Source organism: Corvus moneduloides, chromosome 5 (genome assembly GCF_009650955.1).
Source record: "Corvus moneduloides isolate bCorMon1 chromosome 5, bCorMon1.pri, whole genome shotgun sequence".
NCBI lineage: Eukaryota > Metazoa > Chordata > Aves > Passeriformes > Corvidae > Corvus > Corvus moneduloides.
The window spans coordinates 8,144,335-8,171,862 of NC_045480.1; the positions used below are offsets into that span (position 1 = coordinate 8,144,335).

General features: G+C 39.5%; 1 protein-coding gene and 1 non-coding gene across 9 annotated transcripts in view; both read left to right on the plus strand.

Moving 5' to 3' along the window:
* Window positions 1-27,228, plus strand: part of NSD2 (nuclear receptor binding SET domain protein 2) — a 99,733-nt gene extending 72,505 nt beyond the window's left edge. For 7 of the 8 annotated variants that reach the window (XM_032110061.1, XM_032110063.1, XM_032110062.1 and 4 more), the window contains 13 exons: window positions 11,662-11,793; window positions 12,840-12,963; window positions 14,008-14,208; window positions 14,900-15,079; window positions 16,144-16,300; window positions 17,042-17,247; window positions 17,706-17,809; window positions 18,041-18,310; window positions 18,406-18,522; window positions 20,336-20,477; window positions 21,092-21,198; window positions 22,378-22,582; window positions 23,495-27,228. In XM_032110061.1, coding sequence (XP_031965952.1) covers window positions 11,662-11,793; window positions 12,840-12,963; window positions 14,008-14,208; window positions 14,900-15,079; window positions 16,144-16,300; window positions 17,042-17,247; window positions 17,706-17,809; window positions 18,041-18,310; window positions 18,406-18,522; window positions 20,336-20,477; window positions 21,092-21,198; window positions 22,378-22,582; window positions 23,495-23,760 — 2,211 coding nt within the window. In that variant the 3' untranslated portion in view covers window positions 23,761-27,228. The remainder of the gene's footprint in view (window positions 1-11,661; window positions 11,794-12,839; window positions 12,964-14,007; window positions 14,209-14,899; window positions 15,080-16,143; window positions 16,301-17,041; window positions 17,248-17,705; window positions 17,810-18,040; window positions 18,311-18,405; window positions 18,523-20,335; window positions 20,478-21,091; window positions 21,199-22,377; window positions 22,583-23,494) is intronic. The other variant, XM_032110065.1, reaches the window with a different exon arrangement.
* LOC116444878 lies at window positions 20,053-20,183 on the plus strand. The gene has a single exon (XR_004240566.1).
* Window positions 27,229-27,528: the final 300 nt, after the last annotated feature.

Consider the following 27,528-nt stretch of genomic DNA (forward strand, 5'->3'; position numbering starts at 1 on the left):
TTGAGAGGCTCCCATCTTTTGGCTTACCAGCTTCTGCTGGATTGGCTTTACTGACGGGACTTGCTGTGTAATGGCTGTTTCTATTTGGGACCATCTATTCAGCCAGATTAGTTTAAAGAAAAAAATGTCTTTTTTGGCTCAAAATATGTGTCTCTAAACATTGTGCACTCAGGAGAAAGATTCTTCTCTTTCTAGAGATTGTGATTGTAAAACAAATTATCCAGAAGTCTTTCTTAACAAAAGGCTCATTTTTGTAGGATTTTGGGTTGTAACATAATGGTTCACGTGTGAGAAAGGAGATGGTTATATCTTACATATGGCTGGGATGGAAATTCTAAAATTAGCACTAATTTACTCAGCTACTGCTAGTAAAAAATGTGAGAAAAATTAACATCATACACTGCTCACAGAACACAGATACACAAACTAGAAAGTGAATTAATTGTTTTCAAAGGGTTAAGATACCAAAAGAAAGTCCCGAACAGCATAACAGAAAGCACAGCTTGTTAAATAACATATTTTGTGGGACTGAGTGCAGGGGGCAGTAGATTAGTAGACTCAAATAGTCCTTGGATTGCTTAAAACTACACTGACCTGAACTTGGACCAACTAAGGATTGGGCCCGGTTTGTTTCCTATATTAGATATATTTTGCCTTTAAATAAAACAAAAATGTCAGGCATGTGTTTTTGAAATTAATATTGATCTGATCTACAAAACAAGGAAAGACAGAAATTCTGGATTGTGTGAGTGGCTCTAAAAACTTTTTCCTCTTTTGTATTTTTATTTAGCACTTGTCTAAATGGCTAGATGTGTGTGTGTCCTGAGAGCATTCATCTGGAGAGAAACTTTCCCAGTATTAAGGGAAAGAGTTTAAAAAATAAACACAGTCAGGTAATGATGAAAGCCTTGCACAGATAATTGGATAGGGTGTAATTCTTCTCAACATGAAATAGATTTAATGATTAACTTTGACATTTCTGTGTTCACTATAATACTTCTAAGTGTTCGTTTAGGTGCTCTCTTAACAAGTATAGGAAAAATTCTCTGTATTCTACAAGCACATACATCTCCACAAGGTGTATATACGAGGATTCTGGTCAGGTTTTTTTCCCCCCTCTCCTTTCTTTTTCTCCCATCCTCTTTATGGACAACTTGTTCCAGAATGGAACCTGGCTGTGACTGTTATTTGTCAAGAACTGTTGTTAGCTGCACACCCCTTAAATGTTTGTCCTTTATAACCAAATTTTGGGAAAGGTGTGCTCATTTCTTTCATGTTTGAAAGATGCATCTTATTTGACATTTTAAAAAATATTTTGAACGCTTTTTGTTGTTATTGGGGGATATTTTTAAAATGGGGTTTATTTGAAATACTATAAAATCAGGCAAGGCTAAATTTTCAGTTGATAAATTACTTTGGGAGAGAGATAGGAGTGGGGATGTGGACTTGTACAAACAGATTTCTAGACGTGACATATTAGAGATTAAACGTTTACTCCCTTCAAAAAATTGGGCTTTGAATTTGTTTTAAGATGGGTGGACAGAAGCAGTAAATTGTTTATACAGGAATAAACAAATTTCATACCTGCATTTAATTTTGAAACAAAATAATTTTACTTCTAGGCACTTGACACAAGTAGTAATTTCTTCCAGTACTTATGTGAAATATGATACTGTTAAAATACAATTCTTAATGAGCAACTGGTAGGGCAAGATGTGAAAAAGATACTCAACACTTTGGAGTCTGCAAAAGCTCAGACTAGTTTTTTACTGGCTATGTAAAACTTGGTGTAAGCATCCAAAAGCACATATTTGTGAGAAGAGATACAGGTGGTGTATTTTAATTTCTTTTTTTACCTTGGCCCTCCACCCCCTAATAATGTAGTAGGTGCCAGTAAGAGTGTAATCAGTATTTTTTTAATAAATAAATAAGACTTTACATTACCATTACTGCTGGATTATTGGCACACTTGGTGTGTTTGCATGAAACATATCTGCTTTAGCTTTTCAATCAATTTTTGTGATTATTGTCTGGCTTCATTAAATTGGATGAATTTGTTGGCAGCAGATAAGTGTCAAAAGTATCGTGCAGACCGTAGGTACTACTTACAAACTTTGTCAAAGAAACTGTAATCTTTTCCTAAGAGAGGACAAAATAAAGCACATGTAATACTCTGTAAGTCAGCCAGCCTGTCATTCATCACACCCTGAAGTCTGAGCTGACCAGCAGATGGCAGCTTAAAGAAGCCTGGGAAAGATTTGAAGAGGTGCTTTTATTTTAATTTCATCACATCTTCCTTAGAGGAATTCTTTCTTCCTTCTGTAACACAGTGTCAAAACAAGCTCAGTTCCTGGTCATAGCTACAAATTCTTGTGTTTCCAAGGCCTAACAATGCAAATTATAAAATGCAAGCCTTAATGCTCTTTTTCTGCATATTAAACAGTATTTTTTCCCCATTACTGATTTGAGACAGATTTCATTTATCTGCATTTTTAATGGGTATTAGCATGTATACACAAAGGAGAAAACACGTACAGCTCTTAAAAGGTAAGGTGTTTGATTGAGAAGGCAGTCATGAGACATGCACAGCTTGCAACTCAAAAAGTACATCAGCTCCATTTATCAACCCTGGAGTCTAGTTGTCCTAGAGTATACAACTAAAAATTCTTACTGAAGGTAAAAATAACTGATTTTTTGATCCTAAGAACAGGAAGGAAGAAGGGAATTCATGTTATTTTAAACAAACTACTGACCTAAAGAAAGAACAGTTCCAGTGAACCTTCCAGGTTGTTAAACAAGATCACTGTGCTTCTAGCATTTCGTTCAAGCTTCCTTCAAACATAATTTTCTCTTCTAAACATTGCTTAAGGATAAGTTAATATATAGTGCCACCTGTGACTTAGCAGACAGTTGTTTCCTGTGTTTGTTTCTGTATGCCTGTGGATTATTTTTTTCCCATTTGAAAGCACCAGTAAGCAGTCAGAGGTACATTTTTGTGGAACACTCCAGGTAGTTGGACTTGTTCCTTGCTATACCTCTGCTAAAGCCTCTGACATTTTCCATGACCTGCATCATCCACCAGACCATACAGTTTTGTTACAATGGTTCTATTTTCATGTGGAAAAAAGTTCTAAGGTCACTTTTGTTCTTTGATGGCACATTCTGTGTAGAAAACTAAGTTTCTTATGTAATTATTCTCCTCTTGTGTGTTACTTAGGCTTCAGAGTGCAGAGAATCTGTTAACTGAATGTTTACATGATGTAGGTTTTTATTCCACATCCCCTACCAAAGTATCATGAGTATCTGTAGGCAATTTTATACTGTTTTAAAATGTTCTCATAGTTTTAATTAACTTTCCAGGCAAATTCAGAAATGCATAATATCCTTATCTGAAACGTCTAACTCCTGCTAATAATAAAAATGAAACTTGTCCCAGGCTGTCTTTTTTTTTGCTATTATAGTACTGTGTACACTTGTGGCACCGCATACTTAAAGAATTTATCTAGTCTAGCAGTATGGGCCAAAATATCACTCTTCATTCAGTTCAGGAATTCTTATATGAAATAAAGGAAATGTTAACTGTAACTCAATTGGCTCTGTCAGTTTTTCTGTCTCTGTGTGGGTGCACGATAGATTGTCTTTTGAATACAGCCTGACCTGTTTGTATGTTGCTTATTGACTTACTCTTACATGAGTTGTTCTTAGAGTAAAAAAAAAAAAACCCAAAGCTGTAGCTGCTCGGATTTTGTTAATAAGAAAAAAGTATGCAGTTGGGTTTTATCTTTTAGAAAGGCTAAAGAGTTTATTTATCAGAACATGCATACTCCAAGCTTTCTAGAGAGAGCTGTTGCCCAGCCCAGCCCACTTCCTCCTGGGTGACTGTGGTGTAGAAATCACCGACTCTGAAGTCTTGTCAGGAAGTCTGAGATTGTAGCAGTGTCCTGAGTGTTAAGGAAAGTGAAACTTAGTAGGCAACAGCATTCAGAACTCGTGAAGACGTGCCTCTTAAATTGCCTGTGAAAAGATGCCGCATATCTTTTTATATGATCTGTTCATATCATCTGATCATGATATATATAATGGGAGGTGACCTGAGAGAGGATGCTGCTTAAGACATCCCTGTAAAAGGTGCAGGTCGCTCTTTGTGGGCCCTTTCTTTTATGGATCCTGCTGCTCCTGCAGTGGAGGAGACTTGCCTGCCAAGCAGGAGGAAATAATTTCCTGCCATGCTTTGTTTTCATTTTACATACCCCTAGCTTCAAGATAAGTGTACATAGCAGGGTGTGTTTCCTTTTGATGTTCTACAGCCTGCATTATAAAGCAGGTGATGCTCAAGTAAACCAAGGGGAAGGGGGGGGGGGGAGGTCTGCCTTCTTTGGCTCTCAAATGTTGCCCTTTAGCTGTTTTTGTTACTGCTTAAACAGAATGTGACAGAAGAACATTGTTGTCTTGAATGACTAAGAGCAAAGCTTGTATTCTTAAGGCTTAAGAAGGCTGTCACACAAGCATATATGAGTAATACAAGAAGTGCTTTTATTAGACTGAATGAATTGATAAAGTGAGTTTTCTGAAGAAGAAATTTTTTGAACAAAATTGCGCTTTGGTAGCTGTAAAAGTCTAAAGAGGTGTGTGGCTGGTGGAGTAGCAACTGTGGGCACCATAGATGCTCAAAGGTTAGCAACTTTTTCAGTCTAAATGCCCAGATTTGTTTTGAGCCTTCAAACATGGCAGGAAAACCTTGTCTGAAATGGATCTAGAGAGGGGAAAGCCCAGGGAAACTGATGAGCACGGAAGTGTCGATGTTCAGTCTGCATTTGCCAGCACACACTGGGATATTATTTGGGACTTGCTTCTGCTCCTTGAGACAGAAGTTTTTGCCTTAACAAATACTGATGCTCTGGTCGTTTAGGACAGCCTTTAGCCAGGAAGTAATTACAGGGAAGAAAAAAAGATGCACCATGACCCCCTCCCCACCTCCTAGGAAAACACTGAGCCAGCAAGGATGCTTTCTTAGATCAGCTGTTAAAAATGAAGATTTAATCCTAACTCTAAAACAAAAGGCACATTTAATAGCCAGGTCACCAGCTGATCAAGCAGAACAGTTAAATTTTTTTGTTCTTACTGTGCTAACTTCTTAAATTCCCAGGCTCCAGATGGGATGAGTACAGATACTTTATTTTCAGAGATAGAATTTCTGGACCTTTTTTCCTTGAAATTATAGAGCAGTGATTTTTCTGGCTCTGGTATTTACTCTGATTTTGGAGCTGTCTGAAAGAAGGAGACAATTATAAGTGGAAAAAAAATTTTTTTTTCTTCAAGTAAGTGGAGCAAATGTCCACATCAGATTTGACTTCACCTGCTTCTTTGAACCACAGCATGATTTGAATTTTTAAATTCCAGTCTATCTTTTCACAGATTCACAGCTTATATCGTGTATCAGTATGATCGGATGCCAACTGAGAACGTGTCACTACCTTCTTTTTTGTTTTTTTTGTTTTTTTTTTTTTTTTAAATAAGTGACATTTCAGCCACCCAGATGTGGAAGTAGCAATACCATTTGCAAAGTTCACCCATGTGGTTCTAGAAATATGCAAGCTGAGTGTACGTACCAGCTCGCATTTAACTCTTTTTGTAAAACAGCAGAGGGACTGAAGAACTGCCTCACATTTCTGCCGAGGTGTGTGGCTGTGACTGGAATCAGGTACCTGGTTGTAAAAATCTTAAAAAATCGTAGTAGATTTGGATTCAGTGTTAAAATGTACTGTGAGAAATGTTCCCCTGTGTTAGTGTTATCCTTTCACCTTAGAACGCTTTAATTGGTGGTGCATTGAGCTGTGCAGTTAACTCAGACTCAGTGTTGCAGCTGCAGGACTCGTGTTGCAGCTGCAGGAAGTCTTGCAGGAGGAAAAACATTGAGAATTGATTTTGTATACAAAATCTGTGTACAGAACCTGCTGTCAAATTGACTTCCTGCCCACCCCCCTTTAATCATTTTAGAGTGCTTCAGACAAAAGACAAAATTAAAAATATAAACATATAAACTCAAAAAATGCACATAGCTGACTCAGTTTAATTCCTTTCAATCCTCTAGTGTGTTTTCTTATTATAATTATTGTATAGAGTTGCACACATTTCTTCCTCTAAGCCTGCTCAGCATGCTCTGTGAAAACCAAACACTTATTTACTCAATATAATCATGCCAAGGAAACTCCGTTACTCCACCAACAGTCCTTGCATCTGTATGCTCATATAGATCCCTTTTGCACATAACAGGTAAAAGTAGTCCAGGAAGCAGGAAAAAAAGTAAATCTCATCCTTATATTTAGCAATTAAACAATTACCCAGTGTTCATCAGGGCTTGCTGATGTAATCTGGCTTTATACATCAAATATTGCAGTATGCAAAGCATGTTCATTCAGTTAGGAATTAATGCTGAAGATGGCTTTTATAAGCATTGTTATATAGTCATTCTAAAAATAGATGGATGTTTGTCTAAAAGAATCCCTTAAGCACTTCTTTTGGTTATTGTGAACAGAGAATTTTAGCATATAGTTCAAAAGAAAATTAAAAATACTTTGGGGGATTTGAAGTCTTTATATGCTGATCCTTGTACTGTTGTGGGCCTGAGTAACTGTTCCAAAAATACAGTAGTAGTATAAAATGTATGCTCAAAATATCTTGAGATGAGTAAACCCAATTCTTTAATTACCCGTTGCTACAGTTTCTGTCTTTTCAAGGGTAAAAATACAATGCTAAACACAAAGAATTCACAGAGATGCCAAAATTTTGTCCCAGTTTGACTTGGTAGTGAAGTATTTTTTCAATAATAAAGCTATGGGGAACTTGGAAAATGCAGTAATGTGTCCCTACATGTTCCCTTTTGAGTCTTACATGTGTAAGTAGTGAATAATGACTGAGACATGTGGGAAAGGAAGGATTGCCTTAGGAGCCTGATGGGAAATTGGTCACTTCTGTGAGTGGTAATGGTATTTGGAACCTCAATAATCCCTGAAGTAAGTTCTGGCCCACCCCACATGAAGAGCATGAATTGGTTTTTAGGCTGTTTTCCTCCCTTTTTCTCACTTGTGTATGCAGGTGCATAGTTTCCAGTAGAAAGAACTGCATTCGATTTCTGATATACCACCCTTGCTCAGCGTTCAGGCAGTGAAGTGTGAAAGCCTCTACAGGCAAGTCCTCACAAGATAATGTTGACATTCAGTAATTGAAGGAAGTAGGAAGGAAAGCGTGACTGATGTGCAGTATGGGGAGGCTGATGGTGCTTGCAGTGATCCTTAGTTCAGCAGGGGAAGGGTGTCTTCCATGTCACAGCAGCAGTAATTGCTAACGAGAGGTGGAGATGATGATAAGAGTTCAGGTACAATTTCAGTGCAGAAACTTGGCACTTGCTAAAAATCTGAAGTGGACAGCCTTGGCTTTTTTCCCCTAAATTTACACTCTTTAAAACAGTCTTTTGCCTTTATGAGAAATAAGAAATTACTCCAAATGTAAAGCAGAATAAAATAGCTACAATTTGCCAATTAATACATTTTGCCACTAATCTAAATGTTGATTACTTTGAACCTTGGCCTGAATGTCAGAAGAGTTAATTATATACACTTTACTTTGCTAGGAGGATTATATTACAAAAATAAGGACAAGACAAGCTCTGGCATGATTACAAGGGAAAGATTTATATTTGTAACTCAACAAGTAAAGTAACAAGCCCCCCAAAACCTGTCCACATTTGTATTGAAGGCTGTGATTTGGGCTCTGGTATGTGACCTGTTAGACCTTCCACTGTGGGAAGTTGTGTTAACCACCCACAGAAGTGTTATGTCTCATTGCAGAGGTGGCTGTGTCACATCAGCATGAACTGATTTCTAGCGATCTTCTAAATCATCTTTATGTAGTGACTGTTTCAATCTACATGTATTTTAATTGCAAAACTCAGTGTCCCCCGGATGAATCAGAACCTGTTAGTGCTGCTACAGCTTGCTTGGGGTACAAATAGAGTTTTCCCAACTACCTCATGCTGTACCTCTCTTAGGTTCTAAGTCCTCTCGAAGAAGCATTGGATGAAGGGTTGTCTCGGCCTCTTCTCCGTAGGCCTCAAGGAACACATGCTGTTTTACTTCCCTGATATTTCCATTGGCTATTCTGGGATAACTTCAGGAGCTGAGTGTTGAATTCCAGCTCTCTTCATAGAGGGAGCTTTCCCCAGAGATGTCTGGTAGAGACTTCGCCTTCTGCAAGATGAAAATAAGGATTAAATTGAATTATCCAAAAGAAATGCTTCCCTTTCGTACAACAGGGAATCTGTTAGCCTTCCCACTTATTAGGGCCCTGAACTGTGAAATCTGGGATGGGAGTGAAGTGTGTGTGAGCAGTGCATGGATTATGGCTGTTGGAGATGATGGTTAAACCTTTGGTCATGGTGGCAGGGACGAGGAGATGCATTCTGCAGCCTGCACCAGGCCACAGGAGTGTATTGCTGAGCTGCCTGTGAATGTAGTGACTCTTAGGAGCTGAGAGAGCCATAAGCAGGTATCTGGTTTTGTCTGTGTGTTACAAAACTGGTGGTTAATAGAGCATTTGATTTGTAACATGTGTGAGGCTCCTGACAGCTGTAAAGGAGAGATTTTGAAAGATATTCTCAGCCTGGTAGCCATTCAGTTGATGAGCTGAGGGTATTTTGTTCATGCTCTGTGTATTGGTATTTGTGCTTGAAACTGGCATTAATGCATAGGTGGGTGTAAATTGCCAAGTTTTATCTTGAATGGGCTGATAGTATTTGGCTTTTGTGGTTGCATTTGTGATCTCGGGTTTGATTCTTGCCAGCCCTGCTCATTTTTTTGGCTCAGTAACCATTTAATTTAAATAAAGGGCTGTGCATTAGTTCTGGGGCGGTAAAATCTCTCTTCTGTAGGAAAATTGATGTCAGCCTGAGGTTCACAAATGGCTGGGATTTTGTCACCCATATCTAGGGGGTTCTGAAAAACTGCCTTCTGCCAATAGGGTTCTGTTTCCATACAGAGGTCTGCATCCTTCGTTTGAATGGAGTGTATAAACCAAGGAAAATCTTGGAAAGCATGACTTTGACTTACTCTCTTGACTGAATATATTTATCACTGAATATGTTCTATTTCTCTGCTCTGTCTTCAAAAGCAGTGTGCTGGAGGAAGAGGAGCACCTTCCTCAAGGGCAAGGCTCTATGGCTTTTGCTGCTGGGAACACTGCATTAACTCAAGGGGTGCTGCACAAATGGGTTTTCTCGGGGTTTAGGTGTTTTGTGGTGTGGGGAAAAGGTGGGAAACCTAGTGTCGGGTTATAGCAAGACTGCTTGTTTTGCGTTGCTTTGTTTTGTTCTGCTGTGTTTTTAAGTAGGAAAGAAATACAGATCTAAGACCTTCCAGCTTATTTTTCCTTTTTTCTTTTCTAACCATGACTAATTCTGGCTAGTTCAAACAGGAATATAATGAGGTACTAAAAATGTTAGAGCAGTGCACTGCTTACACTAATTAATGTTTCTGTGGGAATAGTTTAAACAGAAATGAGCATGTGTGTAAGTTTACTTAAACCATAAGGGAAACTGGTTTTGTGTTTTTGATGTGCTCCCACGCTGCCTTCCTTTATCTGCCCCTTCCCATCAAGAACTGGCTGCTCCTGGCCTTGCACTCAGGTCACATTTGCAGTTTACTATTTCACAGCTCCTTCCAGGGTACAGAGATTTCCTGGTGCCTGAACAAAGCAATGACTTTACGTGCAGTTTCTTTTAACCACTTGTGAAATGGTTGGGCAGAATCCCCAAGTCACTCCAGCTGTAGAAATATTCATAGGTGAACTGGAGGTATGAATCGCTTTAATAGTATTTATTTGCACTGAGGAGATGAATTTATACCCTTGCAAGTAATGTGGGAAAAAAAACCCACCAACCAACCAGCAGCTGTCAGTCTGATCCAATTTATAAAATATTTTTAGATGTGATCAAGGAAAGCAAATGTTAAATGGAGGAATGCAAGTTAGCTGGCAGCAGCAGTGAGAATTAATCACTCAAAACCAATGTTTCTAAAGGGATTTTATGAAGACTAAGTCTAGACCTGGTTTGGTCTTACATTTTTCTTTCTGATTTCAAAATAAATCACCTCTAATAAATTTGTACATTACATGGATTGGTTGATAGGGGGTTTGCATGTGTCTGTCTCCAGCATGTAGCTGGGCCGATTTTAGAAAAAGGTGGTTTACTGTAGATAAATATGAGATTCTGTGTCTGAAAACAGAGAATAAATTCTTCATATAAAGTGGTGTCTGTATCCTGACAAATGGCTATTGGCAAAATGATCTCTTAAATAGCACAGCAATTTAGAGTGAGTTTCAGTGCTGTATTGAAGAGACTTGGGGGGATTCTTGCACAGCAGAGCAGAAGTGGAGAAGAATAGCATCATGTTGGGTTTTTATGGGTTATTGCCTCCAGTTCTCATGCTTGATTTTTCAACAGCCTTTTTAAAACACAGAAAAGGTTTAGAGAAACCCCACTAAAATGCTCTAGATACTGGAAAAAGTCCCCTAGGAAGAAAATTAGAGGGCGGAACAAAAAGGATTGAAACGGGCTTAATTGCAGCCTGCTTCCACAGGAGGAAAATGTCTGCTTCCAAGGGACTTTTAATATAGCTGAAATGCCTGGAGAAAGCATCATCACCTGTGAGTTGCAGTTAGACAACCCAAAAGGGACAGGAGGCAGCACTTTTGATGGTATGCGTGAATAACCATTAGAATGAGCTTGAAGAGAAGTGATGGCATCCTTTTGCAATTCCAAATTGTGGTGTTCTCCTGGAGAATATACTTAGGCACAACTCACTGAGTACCATCTGGGGGCAACAGCATGAAATTCTGCATCTTCTGGTGTAATGTGAGATGAGACAAATGACTTGGTTGTCCATTACCTCCATCAATTCTACTGAACTGAAAACCACCCTGTATTTTCTTTTAAATATGTTACTAAGGATGGGGTTTTTTTAAAGTAAATTACAACTATTTTTAAAAACACCCCATATTTATTACATCTAGGTCTGTTATATAAGATATATCCATAGCAGGGAGGGCTATCTTCTCTAGTATTTTGAGTTTATTGTTGGTGGTAATGTTCCTTAAACATATTGAGAGCTGCTTGTTCTTTTCTTCTTCTCTTCTATATGCTGTTCACACTTTTCTTGGAGAATACTTGGGTCAGAGACTTATATGCAACTTGGAGTTTACCAAGTTTCTTTTTAAAAATTGACTGTTGCATTCTCATAAACCACATGCTCAAACTTTAATCAAGGGATTTGAAGATACCCCTGTGTTATGGCTAGGCACTTCTTGCTAACTGTATTACAGAACTGAGTATAAATAAAATGCCATGTTACAAAGTTTTGGTGTTCTGTTTTGGCTGCTACTGAGTTGCTGGTGAGGGGGATTGTTGTATAGTCCTTTTTGTGAGTCTTCCACAAATGCATATTCTGGTTTTAATCAAGGTGTTCCTTTGAAGGTGGGGGAAACAAAACCAGAAGAGCGTGCCTAAATCTGCTAGTCTGAATTGCAGTGTGTTTGCTTCCATCAGTTATTACTCTGTGCAAAACTGACCATCTGTGGCTGCTTTCTCTAACACCTGTGTTTAATCTTCAGATCTCCGATGGCCAAGGAGATGAGCGCTCAGAGTCCCCCTATGAAAGTGCTGATGAGACTCAGACTGAAGTGTCTATATCATCCAAAAAATCTGAGCGAGGAGCAGGAACAAAAAAAGAATATGTGTGTCAGGTGAGAGACGTTAGCTGGGCTGTTTCCCGAGCTTTCCTAGAAAAGGTCTTATTAAATATGAAAATGACAATATTAGGCCAGAAACAGGTTTATCATGGGAGTCTGAGATGTCTGTTTGTGATGAGGTTGCCATGGCAGTAAATGGAATTCTTAATACCTAATTATTATTTTTCTTGACCTCCAGTAAGTGACTTAGCCTTTCTGCTTGAGTTTCCAGGTCTGTAAGATAAGCATAATTTGTACCTCAGAAGAAGCACATGAGTGTTGCCAGGTGACTGGTTAGCTGATACAGAAGAGATGCTGGTTTCTCTGTTAGCTCAGAGGAAGAAGTCCAGCCCAGTGGGGTTTGTGCTCTGTGTGCAGCAGAGATAGCAGCACTGCTCTGCTGTGATGTGCGGGTGGGAAGCAACTGAAAGCAAAAGCCTTTCTCAAACTGTTCTAGAAGGGCTCTTAGGCTATGAAATGATAGCACAATCCAAGTAGACAGATCAAATTTGTTTCCATGAGACTGGGCAAGCAGTTACATTTCCATTTTTTGTACATAGTGAGGATGAGGTTGTATCTATCTATAAATGTTGGGTAGTCCTTAAATTCTGCCACACTGTTGTTCGGTTCATCTTTAGTTATGCATGTATCACTGCTAACTAATCAGACACAGAAGTATCATTGTGCCAACTGAACTGATTTCCTTTTGCCAAGGAAAAGGAAAGGAAGGATGCTTTTTAACCCTACTTAGATGCATCAGTGTGCTGAGGGAATATTTCTTAAAGCTTTTTTTCTATTCCTTTTTTTCTGTCAGGTTGTATTTACTCCTGAACCATGGTCTGGGAGGGATATTTCTAGTGGTTTAATGATTCTGTTACCTGTTTCAACTTGAAGCCAGGGCATGTGACGATGCTTGTAAAATTATCTTTCACTCGTTAAATTTGATTTCAACAGTGGGAAAAGATATTTTGAGGAGCAGTGTATGAAAAGGAATAAAGAAAACAGTTTTTTTTCCACATATGAACTTTTCTTTAACATTCAATGCCTTTGTGTTGTAAAAGCTGTGTGAAAAAACAGGTGATCTCCTACTGTGTGAAGGACTTTGCTATCGAGCTTTTCATGTAAGCTGCCTTGGGCTCTCTGGAAGACCAGCAGGAAAATTCATTTGTAGTGAATGTACATCAGGCAAGTTTGTCCCTTTCTATTAATTAAAAATAAAAAAAGTTATAGTTTTCCCATCCATTGCTCTAGGACATCCTCCTGGGCAGAGTATGTATCCTCTGAGAACCCTTATTTGTCCTTTTGGACCTGACAGGGTGGGAGTTCATAGAGTACCACTAAGTGTGCCATGTTTTACAAAGTTCACCCTATTTTCAGTGAGAACTCTCTTGCAACGTGGCTAATTTAATCAGAATTCCATTGCCTTAATAACTACAGATTATTTGCTCTCTGATTACAATTACAGATGAGATTTAAAGTCTCTCACAAAGACTTAAGAAATCCTAGAAAAAGAGCGGCGAGTGAAACATTTTAAGTTCTTTTTCAGTCCTTTGTGTGTCTATATCAATCTTTTGCTTTTCCTGTTAAAAGACTACCTTATTGCTATTAATTTCATTTGCTTTTAATCCTGTAATAACTGCTTAGAAGTTCTTAATCTCAAAACTTTTCATAAGATTTGTGTTCTGGCTCATAAGCTCATTTCAGTACATGCAGTAAACCTTGTTGGAACTGCTGCTTCAAAATAAAGCTGTTCCAACTAGTCCAGAAAAAAGATTAGAGGATGCTTGTCTTTGGTTTGTGGTCCTGCTTGAAATTTCACAGGACCACAGACAACCCATCATCCTATTTCATTGGTTTAAAAAAATTTTAAAATTTCATAGTTGTCCTGGCATACTGAGACTTATAAATAAGAACGTAAAATCAGATTGGTGCGGCTTTGGGTGTTGTTGTGTATACTTCAACTGCAAATGGGTTTGCTTTGTAACTTTATTTGTATCTGAGCAGATCAGTATTTAATACTAAAGAGCTAAGGTAAATAGTTGCTGTACCAAGTTGTTACGATAGGAATATCTGCAACATCAAGTAATGCAATTTGATCTGCTGAAAAAGCCTCCTGCACGCAACAAAAGCAACTCCCTCATGCATAACATAAAGGCACGAGAGAAGTGTTTTAAAGTCATGTGTTTGGATGAAAAATGAGTTACATTCTGTTTATTCTTTTGCCACCAGGTGTGCACACCTGTTTTGTGTGTAAGGAGAGAAAGGCAGATGTGAAACGCTGTGTTGTGTCTCACTGCGGAAAATTCTACCACGAAGCTTGTGTGAAAAAATTTCATCTCACTGTGTTCGAGAACAGGGGGTTTCGGTGTCCACTCCACAGCTGCCTCAGTTGTCATGTTAGTAACCCCTCACATCCACGAATTTCAAAAGGTAGTTTGATTTTACGTTTTTGTGACTGATGAATTAATTTTATTTATGGTATGCTAAGGTAAGGAATGTGTCCATTTGAGAGCTGCTAGCTGCAGTTTTGTTAGGCATAAATGGACTAGCGACTGATTCAGAATTCTTAAAAAAGTACTAATAGAATAATTTTTAGTCAGTTTTATTATTTCCCTTGTTTGTGTTCTCTTTCTAACTAGCTTTCAGTTATCCATAGTTAGCCATGTTTTCTTCTCAAGAGAGAATGAGATCTAGAATGCATAGAGGATGAGGAGAGAGGCCAAGCAGTGAGGGCAGGACCTGAGAATGTACAAACACTTTAGCAAGGCTCAATGAAAGTGGAGACACTTGATTCTGTGCAGGTTTTTAGCTTTGGGCAACATTTGCAGGCAGAATTACATGACTAAGGAAGAGCTGGTCTACCCTGGTGTTCATAATTAAAGTCTTAGAGTGCTTTAAATTGGGTGTAGGGTTCTCTAAAAACCTTTATTAATTCAGTATTGTTGCAAGCGTTGAAAACATAATGGCTGGAGTTTTGCGCGTGCATATAGGGTGTCTGAGCACTACCATCCTTTTTGCTGAAATAACCAGTCAGTTTTGTCCCAAAGTAACACGGCAGCATTGTGCTTCACTGCAAGTCAGTTTTGTCCCAAGGTAACCCGTGAGTGTTGTGCTTTGCCAGGGAAGATGATGCGCTGCGTGCGCTGCCCCGTCGCGTACCACGCCGGGGACGTTTGCATTGCCGCGGGATGCGCCGTCATCGCCTCCAACAGCATCGTGTGCACCAACCACTTCACTGCCATGAAGGGGAAGAGCCACCATGCCCATGTCAATGTCAGCTGGTGCTTTGTGTGTTCCAAAGGTAAACGGGTGGGGAACTCCTCCAGAAATGCAGCATCAAAACTTTTTTTTTCTTTCATTTTATTCTTCAGTTTAAGTGTTGTTTTTCTAATCTGTTTATAGCAAATCGTTAGAACTGTGCATATGAAGTTAGGCTTTGTTAGGTTTTGCTGTGATGTCAGATTGGCTTATGCTGCTTCAGGGCTTTAAATACCCTTTTTTTTCCAGAAATAATTAGTTTTACTTGGGCTTTATCCAACAACCAGAAGCCTGATTTAATTCTTTACAAGAGATACCTAATGAGTATTTCTGTGTTCTTTCCCCTGTGTTCAATGTACTAAAGCTTTTTGTGTTTCTTTATTGCTAATATGTAATATTGCACCGTAAATATTTGAAGAGTTGCTCTTAGTTTAGCAGCAGACAGAAAATTGAGTCAGTATTAGTTGTTGCCGGGATTGCCACTAATTAAGGGTGTTTCATTTTATCCTGTACAATGAATCTGTTCCTTACTGAGAACCACAAAATGCGTAGTGTTGATTAAACTTGTAGCAGTGAAACTCTACCTGATTTGTTAACAAATTAATATGCAACATAGCAGCTTTTAAGCTGCAGCCAACGTTCCACTTGATAATTCGTGGAACAAACTAACAACCTTGTTCCTTCTCCCCCTGAGGGGGGAAAAAACCCCCAAATCCTACAAGTATCTGTTGTGGTTTAAATTTTTCCTACATAGAAATGTTAATATATATTAAAACTATGTTGAACATATTGTAGTCATTAAAGTACAGCAAAGTAATTATAATTTGTGCATTATTCTGGCGTTTTTATCACCAGCTTGCTTGTTATTTTGCATGTGTTACTAACCTGAGTCTGCCAGGCATATAAATTAGTCAGGACCTTTTGGCTGCTGTACCCAACTAAGTGATGTGTGTATTTGTTGCTGAGGGTCAGCATATTTTAACCATTTATTTTCTAACTGAACCTACCACATGTGTATCATTTCAAACCTGTCTGGAATGCAAAACTTTTATTTTGATCTTGATGTTTCCCAACCTTTTCTTTTTTCCTTTTTTTGCCTCTCTGCAGGCGGAAGTTTGCTGTGCTGCGAGTCGTGCCCGGCAGCCTTTCACCCTGACTGCTTAAACATCGAAATGCCAGATGGGAGCTGGTACTGCAACGACTGCAGGGCGGGCAAGAAGCTCCATTTCCAGGATATTATTTGGGTTAAACTGGGAAATTACAGGTCTGATGAAGGAATTTGTGTTGTTTTACAGTACTGGCATGTTTAACTAAGGATCATACAACTGATTGCTCCTGTAGGCCAGTCCTGCTGCACACTGATTTCTCACTGCTCTCTGAACTAAAGACCTCACCTCCCTGCAAGCTTCAGGTTCAAAGACTTGCAGCTTTGCTGTTGCTCTTGGCCAAGGCATTACCCATACAGGACTCCTTGAGTCTTCTGACTTCTGCCTTCAGTGTATGAGCTATCAACCCCTGTTGGTTTCAGAGATCCCTGCCAATAAATTGGTCTAACTGGTAATTGGCTAAATTACTCCCTTGCAGGCTGGGACATCAGTTACTCAGGTTGTTGGTGTTTAACACTTGGATGAGATTTGAGTGAGATAGAGGTAACTGGGGGTTATCCTTGTAACATTAATGGGTGTTATCAACCTTCTCTTGATCTTAGACAATTACAGTAATTGCAGGCCTTGTAAAGATGACGGTTTTGCCACCCAGACACAGGAAGTCCTGTGTGTGTGCTTACCTTGCAGGCAGGTGAAGTCCCACTGATCTGAGTGTCAGGCTTTCCTTTTCTAGTCTTCTCTCACTCTCTACTGAGAGAGGGGAGAAAAGGATTTTAAATCCTCTTGGATATTGGAAATAATAATCAGTTACTGCTGTTTCAAGTGATGTTGTTAAACTGTCTCTTGCAGAAAGAGCCTGACTAAAATGCTGTATTTTTTTATTTGTACTTCTGTGCTAGATGGTGGCCTGCAGAAGTTTGCCATCCGAAAAACGTTCCCCCAAATATCCAGAAAATGAAGCATGAAATCGGAGAATTTCCTGTGTTTTTCTTTGGTTCTAAGGATTACTATTGGACGCACCAAGCACGGGTGTTCCCTTACATGGAGGGAGACAGAGGGAGTAGATACCAAGGGATCAAAGGAATTGGAAAAGTCTTCAAAAATGGTACATAGCTAAAAGTAAACAAAAATAATCCTAGGATATGCATGCTTTGCTTTCTTCACACATAGCCTTGGGTTTTGAACATCTGTTTTACAATACTGAATTAAAAAATTTGTGGTGTCCTGGGCAGCAGTCACTATTACTATCTTTGCATGAGAACATTTTCATGTCTTGTAAAAGACTGGGATCTGACTGAAATTATATCTGATGATTTTTATTTTCTGGAAAGCTATAAAGAAAGACTGAGGGAGTAGACTCTCTCAGACTGGGAGACTAAAAGAGTAGAATTTATACATCTGTTAAGAGCATTAACACTCTAGAAGCATTGTTTGCAAGAAAATTGAATGGTGGGACTAAGAAGTAGACAATGCTTTGTTTTAACACACATGGGAATGAGCAAGTCAGTTTGGGGGGAGTAATCCTCTTTCTGGCATTTCTCTTAATGCTGCAATCTTTTTCAGCTTTGCAAGAAGCTGAAGCTCGATTTCGAGAAATAAAGCTACAGCGAGAAGCCAAAGAAACCCAGGAGAGTGAACGTAAACCTCCACCATACAAACATATTAAGGTAAAGTTTGAGGAAATGACACTGGGTACTCGAAGGTTTGAGCTGAGCAGTGAGATGGGGTCAGGTTGTAATGATGGTAACTGTGCTTTCCCAGTCACGAGATGGTAAAATTTTGCTTTGGAAACATCTAGTGGTGCAAAAGCAAATTAGCAACCACTATGTAACTGTAACTCTTACAATAAAAATAACGGTTCTAAAGTCATATTTGAACTATTTTAATGTATTTTTCAGGTGAATAAACCTTGTGGTAAAGTGCAGATATACACTGCTGATATATCTGAGATTCCCAAGTGCAACTGCAAACCCACGGATGAAAACCCTTGTGGCTTCGATTCCGAGTGCCTCAATCGGATGCTGATGTACGAGTGCCACCCACAAGTTTGTCCGGCGGGAGAGCGGTGCCAGAACCAGTGCTTTACGAAGCGTCAGTACCCTGAGACAAAGATCATCAAAACTGATGGCAAAGGGTGGGGTCTGGTTGCCAAGAGGGATATCAAAAAGGTAGGAATTGTTCTTACCCAGCAGAGAATCGGTGACCTGCAATGCTGTTTGTGGGTTTGGGATATACTTCACTAGTGATGCTTGGTGCCTTTCAGGGGGAGTTTGTCAATGAGTATGTGGGAGAGCTGATTGATGAAGAGGAATGTATGGCAAGAATCAAATATGCACATGAAAATGACATCACCCACTTCTATATGCTTACTATTGATAAGGTAGGGTATTTGATGGTTTTTGCCATTATTTACTTACAACCTTACTTTGACCTCTTTTTCTGTTGATCACCGTGGTAGGGCACTCTGCTACTTTTGACATACCACAGTTTCATATATTCACAGCGTTGCATTTTCTTTGCCTGCTCTCTCCATTCTGTATGTACATAGTGAATCTCCTTAGTTCTGTGTTACGTAATAAATTACATATTAAGGTCTATAGGCTGCTTGATTAAGTACAGTGCTTACCTGTACCTGTAAGTACAAAGTACTTACCTGCCTAGTCTTAAAATGAAGTGTGAAGTTTGGGGGAATAGTAGTGATACAGTGGAAGGAATTGCTGTTAGCAATACTTCTACTAAAATTTCAACAGCAGAAAATAAAATTCTCACTTGAGAGAATGTGGGATAGAATTGTGAGGCTGTGTCCTATATAGGGCATTTAATATTTTTTGCAGCCATCTGTCCCTTGCTTTGTTTATAACAAAACTAGGCTTGTGCTTTTGTAGAAACTCTTTTCTGAAAGCACTCTCTGTGTTAGTAGCCAGCCAGCCTTCCACAAATTGATTTGCAGCAAATTGTTGCAGCACATTAATTAACACACCAAAATAATTCAGCACCTGTGGTTCTGTGCACACCTCTGAGTATTTTCTTCCTCAGGAGGGGGAGAAAGTGAAGAACCTGGACAGCAGGAGTTATACATTATATCTATGTTATATTACTTCAGTCCCCAGACAGCTAGTTAGGAGATAAACAAGAGCTGGCTGCCAGTCCTGCATCTTTTTCAGTCCCAACCACCATTACTTTTCCCAAGACTCTTGCTCTGCATTTCCACACCTGCTGTTTTCATTAGTCCTGTAACTGAGGAGTTCCTGCACAGGAGTTACCCCACAGGATGATGAAACCACGTTTCTCTGAACACTTTAAAAGTTTCTCAGCCCTCTACTAGATTGACATACAATGTCAGTGTGTTAAATATCTGAACTGAATATGTATTTGACTCCTACTGTAATTAATAAACGTTCATTGTGGGTCTATTTTGCCAAAAGCGCCAATGCCATTATGAGGCTGAGCTGCCCATGCAGTGAAATATGTGCACACAGGCATGATACTTGTACATGTGCATTATGAAAATGAGCTAGAAGGAAACCATAATAATACTTCATAAATAAGCAGAGCCTTCTCAAGCAGGTCTGCAAAGAAACACAGTTCTGGCAATTTCAAGACTTCATTTTATTTTGTTAATGTTTGGTGTATTTGGTGGAGATAGAAATGAAAAAGCAATTGTGTGTAGGGATGGGATGTTTTTAGCTTACCAAGAGCTTGTTTTTGTAAACTAGGCTGATTTGAGGAAAGAAATCTGGTGAGAAACTAGTAATCTGTGGAAGTAATCATGCAGTGACTTGGTAAATGCCACAAAGCGCAGTACTTGTAGATGCCTCACAGCTTTGTGAATGCAAAGTAAATGGTAAAGGGACTGAGTCTAAGTTTTGAGGCTTCCTGGGGGAGGGGGTTCCTTAACATGCCCACCACAATGCTCACAAGAGCACTTATCCTGCCATGTGGCTGTGATGGGTGCTAGGAAAATGTGAGCTAGAGCACGAGTATTGCTTTGGGAGTGTCACATTCCAGGCCATGTGGGACACTACGGTTTCCAATACAACATGTACCAGCAGTTGGCTTCTGTGCTCTGGATAGCAGCACCATGTCAGTTCCGAATGCAACTACTGAAATCAGTTATGGATGATTTTTCTTTTTTTTTGTTTCGTGAGAGGGGAGAGGAAAAACATTCATCCTGTTGCTGGTTTGTTCTCCAGGACCGTATTATTGATGCTGGCCCCAAAGGAAACTATTCTCGGTTTATGAATCACAGCTGCCAACCAAATTGTGAAACTCTAAAGTGGACAGTGAATGGAGACACTCGTGTCGGGCTCTTTGCTGTGTGTGACATTCCTGCAGGTACATCAGCTCGGCTTGGCTTTGGTTTCATTCCCTAAGTTAAACCTTTTGTGCAGTTATGAGTGGGACAGTCATCGTTTAACTGATTCAGTGCAAATATTTTTGTAGAGAACTCATCACACAGAGGAGATGCTTTGTGATCTGCCTTATACTTTAATGATTCTTAATTGTGAGTCTTCTGCTTTTTGTTGCTTGCTTCTAGGGCAAGTATCCTTAGTAAGTTTTTGTTTTGGAGCTCTCAAATGCATCTTTTCCATGAACATAATAAGCTTAAGGAGTGGATGTAGGAGGCTGTTTAAAAGTGTCTGTGTTCTGGTTTGTGTGCACACATGGTCACACACATACATACCTATCTATAGCTGTATTTAGCTGGATGGGTGGATAGATATGTGTGTAGGTCAGACACAAGCGCAGTTTTGTGAAGTCAAACGAATTTATTTTAAAATGTAATTGCATAAGACATCGTGTTATATGGGCATCTAGTTAATCATTGTTAGTGCTTACAAGCAGTAAAGAGAGGGAAGCAAGCAAATCCCAAAACAGCAGACAGCAAAAACTGTATTTGATTGTAATAACTTTGATAGAATTTGTTACCTTGTCCTTTTCATGCTCAGGGACGGAGCTGACTTTTAATTACAACCTTGACTGTCTGGGCAATGAAAAAACAGTCTGCAAATGTGGTGCCCCAAACTGCAGTGGATTTCTTGGGGACAGACCAAAGGCAAGTAATACATCAAGAGATTTTGACAGTCTTGTCGGGGGAAGGGTTGTAGAAGCTTCAAACTGACTGAGAATGTGCCTAACTGTAGTCAGTGAGATTATTCTGACATTCTAGTTTATATTTCCCCATCTAAACCTTAAAGTATGATTATTTTGTTAAGATTCACTAAAAAAAACAATGAGTTGAAGAATAAAAAATGTGAGTTTCAAATGAGGAAAAAATGCTACCAAACTATATCAAGAAACAATCTGTAGGATTCCCTGTCAGGTTAGTTTGAAGCCTGTATCCAGCAGAAGTTGATGGAGCTTCCTGAAGGGCTGGCATAGGAGTGTGAGGGAAGGCACAAGTACCACCTGTGGATGTTGATAAGCTGCACCTTCCTGTGGTCCTTCACACTGCTCAGTACCAGCCACTTCAGAGGGTGGACTGGGAATCTTCAGAACCCACACAGCTGGTTTTTGTTAAGAGATGGACTTAAATGAGGTTTCACATAAGCTTGTGAACATTTACACAGCCAGCCATGAAGAAATTAAATGTTACAGTTTAGTTTAATGGGGCTGTCTGCATTGGTAGATAGAATGGGCTAATTTTAAAGAAAGTAGATAGTGGTTACTGGGGTGAGAGGAAGGGAATGGTGGTAGGGATGTGGAAAAATCATCCAAAATTTTATTATGATTTGGTGAAGGAGAGTTAAAGTGCAAGCAGCAGAATGTCAGATTGAAATAGGGATAAGGTTGGTATATTCTTTCCATCATTACCTACAGTTCCTGAAGTTCTGCTGTCTGTACCTCAAAGAGAAATGGAGGCAGCTTTTAGTAATTCCAGCATGGCTATTGACAACTGGAAGAGAAAAATGGATATTGAAGTGATTGGTGGTGCAAGTACATAATGAGGGTAAATTAGCCACAGGTAGATTAGACTGGAAATTTTGTCAGTGACGAGAAAATGAAGGGGGTTTTGCAGTAGAAAGGTCCTGTAGGGAGAAGATGACTTTTCACAAGGGTGAGTGAGTTTTTTTGTCAACACAGATGAGTACAGTGGGGCACTGGGCAGGTCTGCCCCAAGTCAAGTTTTTGGTTGTGCGCATGGTCTGGCAGGTGTGCCAACAGCTTGGCTAGGTTGTGTAATGTTTTTCCTCTGCAAAACTGGCATTTACAGATTTACATCTTACTCTTTTAGAATTCTTCCACTAATGCCTCAGAAGAAAAAGGCAAAAAGACCAAAAAGAGAACACGGAGACGCAGAATGAAAAATGAAGGGAAGAAAGAATCTGAAGATGATTGTTTCCGTTGTGGTGATGGAGGCCAGCTGGTATTGTGTGACAGGAAATCTTGTACTAAAGCTTATCATCTCTCCTGTCTTGGTTTGGTGAAACGTCCTTTTGGTGAGTCAGCCCATGTCTTACACTTGTATAACTAACTTGTGCAGGTACCTCAATTATTGCACTGAAACCTTGTCAGGATTGTCATCTTGAAAACATTGGGTTTGTATGGCAGGAACTTTGTTTTTGCATCGTGTAGGAGCAGCTCCTCTTGGATTTGAAGACAAAATGATGGCCTCCTCCTGCCTCTCTGGCAAAATGAGGCATTTGTTTTACAAATGTAGGTAATTGAGTACATCGCCTGGTAGGAGCACCGTGGGCCTGCCACAGGAAAGTTGATTTTATCTAAGAAATGCATGAAGCCCTTTGAGTTCAAACCAGAAGAACAGCAACAGCTTCTGAAACAAGGCAAGTAGGGAAATGTAAGAGCAGCAGACATCAGGTTGCGGTTCCAGATATCACAGGAGTTACCGAGTCCCAGTCAGCCATATCACATGGGATATGAACAAGGGAAGCAGGCAAAGCCTGTTGTCCCAGAAACAAGTAAAACAAGGACTGGTAAAGTATGCTGGGGTGAAATAGCAGCTGTAAGTGAAGCACACCAGTCATCCCTGAGCAAAACTGGCAACAGTCAGGGGACTGCTGTAAGGTAGGCAGCAGCTGACCGGATGTTTGGATGCTCTACCAGCCTGCAAGTTCTGTAAAATGCTATTGAGTGAAGCCTGAGTCATTTCTTCTAGCTGGAGCTGACTGCTGTGTTTAAATGAGGTTGTGTCAAGTCCGCTCCTTGCAGCTGCCAGCTGAGCTTCATAAGCATGATGTAGCATTTTGAGTGTTGAGATCAGCCCCGGTAGTTGCTGTCATTTGCTTTGTCAGGAAAGTTGTGCCTGTGTTCAGCTGCTACAACACAAAACTTCTTTAAGAGACGATGCCGTGTTTTACTCCCCGCTAATGGCTCTTTGGTTTCAATTGCAGGGAAGTGGGAGTGTCCTTGGCACCACTGTGATGTTTGTGGCAAACCTTCTGTTTCTTTCTGCCACTTCTGCCCAAACTCTTTCTGCAAGGAGCACCAAGACAGGACAGTACTAAATTCCATGTTGAATGGACAGTTATGCTGCTCTGAACATGTTCTCGGGGTGGATTCTGTTGAAACTCAGAAGACTGAGAAACCCCGCAAAAAACTGAACAAGTTCAAGCCTAGGAGAAAGAGGAACAGATGGATGAGAGCTGAATGCAAATAGTCATGGACTGCAGTTTCTACTGCTAACACTATCTTGTAGATAAGTTGTGAATATGACCAGGGAAGGACACAATTTTACATATATTCTGTAAAGGTTACAATGGGGGGGGATTTTTTTGTTTTGTTTTTATAAATCCACTGAGCCAACCACAGCAGTCTTCTGCTGCTTCTGCACTGATAACGAACTGCATAGTTCAGCAAACTTCAGGACAAACCAAGCTTATTACTCAGCATTACAGTTACACTTGAATTGTTACGAATGTAAAATGTTCCCTCCAAAATACTTGCAGGTTGGAGGTAGGTTAAAATCAAACCAGGTAGGCTTAAACATAGTCTTGTTGAGATAGTATTTGTCAACCAACAGATGTTTAAAATAGTATATCCTTGAAAGAAGTTGTTAGTTCTCAAGTCCTTTTGAGTAAGAAATGGCTTGGTCTGTGGTCCCAATGAGATTTGCTTGCCTTGTGTGTTTTTGAGCAAGTGCTTGAATGCCAGTCACGACCCAGGTGCGTCTCTCGCTACAGCCACACACACAACAATTGGTTTGTGCTCTTCAAAAATGATTCTTAAGCTATCATAATCATAAATATCCTTCCACCAAGAAATATGGTGCGTGGTGGGAAAGGCACACCCTGTACCAGAGAGGGGGAATCTTACTTTGTAAGAGATTTTTTTCTATACTGTTTTTTCCTGTATTTCATCCCAGCAAAATAGAAGTTACTTGATCTTGCAGAGCTGTACAGGTCTGGACTTAAAGGGATATTGTCTTGCAATCTAGGCCCAATAATATAGGATTTTTGTGTCTTAATAAAAATAAATCTTACAAAAGCTATTATTTGGAAAAGATTACTTGATTTTTTTTTTTTCCTTAATGTCAGGTAAAATGCAGAGGCAAACTTTTCTTTGGAATGTTAGGAGTCCAAGCATTTCAACTTTATGATAATGCAAGAAATGCCCAACAAGGAGCAAAACCACCCCCATGAATGAAACAGAAAGTGAAACTTGACTAAAGTGCAAAAACTAAATTCAAAACAATTAAGTAAAAGTGAAATAGATTTTTGAAGAAGCACATAAGAATTTTGATGTGAAATTTAGCCTGACTGTTCCTTTTTGTATAAAACTAATGTTTGTATAAAACAGGCTTCTTGACTTGACAGACTGAAATTTTTTGTTACATTTTTAGGAGCTCTGCTCTCGACTATCCTGTCACCACTGTTGTGTCAGCAAAGTTGTTTTGAATTCCTCACTCCCGTTAGCGTTAGGTTCTCACTAACAGTGAGATGAATATACAAGGCTTAGCATTGATGGAAATAATCCTAGAACTAGGAAAAAACGGTAAAGAAAAACATCTTTGCCAGTTTAGTTCCCAGTGCACGTCCTTGGCGTGTGATTCGGCAGCGTTCCAAGCACGTTTTGCGTTGTGCCATTGTGACCCACCCTCCTAAAGAGCACGTGCACCTCCATGTCCATTTAGCCATTTGTGTATGTTCTAGCTTAGTTTGCCCTTAATAGTGCAGAAACTCTGTGTGTAGCCCTTTTGAGACTGAAGCCTTGCTGTATCATGGAAGTGTATGGGGTTTTTTCCAAGGTATTTCTTCAGGATTTGATTTAGTTTTTGGAATTACTAAAATCCTCATTTATTCCCAACACATAAAAATTTTGGTTTTATTAGAAAATATTAATTGAAAGAGGTTATAGATGTTGCATTGCCCTATGCTGAACACTTTGGTTTCTGTTTTGTGACCAAAATGCTTTGTTTTTTTGAATCAGTTTTTATAAACACTGTTGGAAGGTTAATTTTTTTTTAATAATTTTGAAGAAATAGCACAGTTCAAAATCAGGGCAAGTGTTACATGTTTGCATTTTTTAAAATGGTATGCCAAGCCTTGCACTCAAGTTAAAATTCAAGATTCCTTAATTGATTTTGAGGGAAACTTTTGCTCTGCCATGGGACTGAAGAACAGTCCTGTGCCTAAAATCAAAACCAAAAAATGATATTATGGATGTTTCTCTAGTATTGGGCTTCAAGGGAAGGAAAACGAGGTCAGGTAGTAAAGCAGAAATACTTTCCTCATTGCTTTAAAACAAAATGAAGGAATTTGATGTCATTGGGACCATTCTTTAAATACTATACCATGTAAGGAAGGCTTTGTAAGAATGCATTTAAATAAGTTATTATAAAATTTTTCCTTTACATTCCATTGCTTTTATAATTTGTTAATATTTTTAGTTGTTTTGTTGCTTTTTCCTCTTCACGTGTAGGTGTAACAGCTCTGTCACTCTGGAACAGTGATGCCCCAGTTCCTAAGAGGCAGATCCCCACTTCCAGAAGCCACTGTCTCAGTTACTGACAGGCACTGCTGCAGTGACAGCACCCATGGGGGTTTGGGATGGGGCACGGAGCCCACAGCTCCCTGCCCCCTCTGCGGGGCTCACAAGCACATTCAGCACGGCAGGATGCAGGACAGCCACCCCTTGTGTCTGCCTGTGGGGACAGAGAGACTCTTTATGTCCACACAAACAGATCTGAGCCAGGGGCTGTTTGACCTTCTGCTTCCTTCTACCTCTCCCTGCTCTTTACTGCTCCACTCTCTGGGCCCACGGAGTTCTGCATCCCTGAGACTGCAGACCGGGACTTCATTTGTGAGTTCCTAGAAATTCATTCCTTCTGCTGGGCACGTCCTGTAGACTGATCTTGAGAAGGAATGTGGATCATATTCTCCCTTGCTACGTACTGGCCACGTAACCCTGTGAGCTCAGCTCAGGCACTCAGGTGGTGATCTGGGAGAGTTCTGGTTTCTGTACCAGGACAGGTGGGGTTTAGGTGCATTGTAATGAAGGCTTCTGTACCTTACTCTGCAGCCTGGGAAACCAGGCTAAAGTTTTGTTTTAAAAAGAAGACAAAGAAAAGTTGTGACATTGTTTTCATTTTCCCACTGTTGAAATACAAGGTAAAACAATCCTTAAGACTTGAGCTTTCTCATGATGCAACTTAATACTTTTTAGCATTCAGCAACTTGAAGGATTTTCTGTTATAAATTAATCTAAACAACATCTAACTGTGGCATATTATGTGGCCTTAAATGATGTTCTTTGTGTCTTGCCCGTCAAAGTAGCAAAATGTCTTTCCTTTTCCAGCAAAAAGCTGATACATGACAGCCAATTTCAGAATTTGTTGTTCTTTTATCACATGAGCAAGCATGGAAACAATTTTCAGATGAATATGTTAGATGTATTTTCATACAACCTAGGAAAATAATCAAAGTAAATGTCTGTTTTGTTCAATAGCTTTGTGTTCATGGTCAGGTTTTAGGAGGTTTTTTTATATTAATTACTTGGAAAAGCAAAATATCTTGAAAGACGTATTAATGGGATTTTTCCACATTGTTGAGTCTCATTATTCCATGTCTGACTGCTTGAGAAACGTCAATGTCTTATTAAATGTTGAATTCTATTCCTAGTTATTTAAGGAGTTGCTAAGTCTCTTTTGTAAAACAGCTCTATATGCTTTTTTTGGCACTATTTTTTTTCTTTAAAGAAAAAAGTTAAATTGTTACATACTAAGCCAGCATAGTTTGGCAGCGAGGGAACAGGGCTTTGTTCTCTCATAGGGAAAACTTACACTCCAGGCCTTCCTAAGAGACACCCTGGAAATACTGTTTTACACTTCCATGGAGGTGATAATGATTGTGCTTTGGCTTGTTTTCACACTGTTGCTTATCACAGAAATGCTGACGTTTCTTGCAGTCCAGTTTTTCCAGTGCTGCTC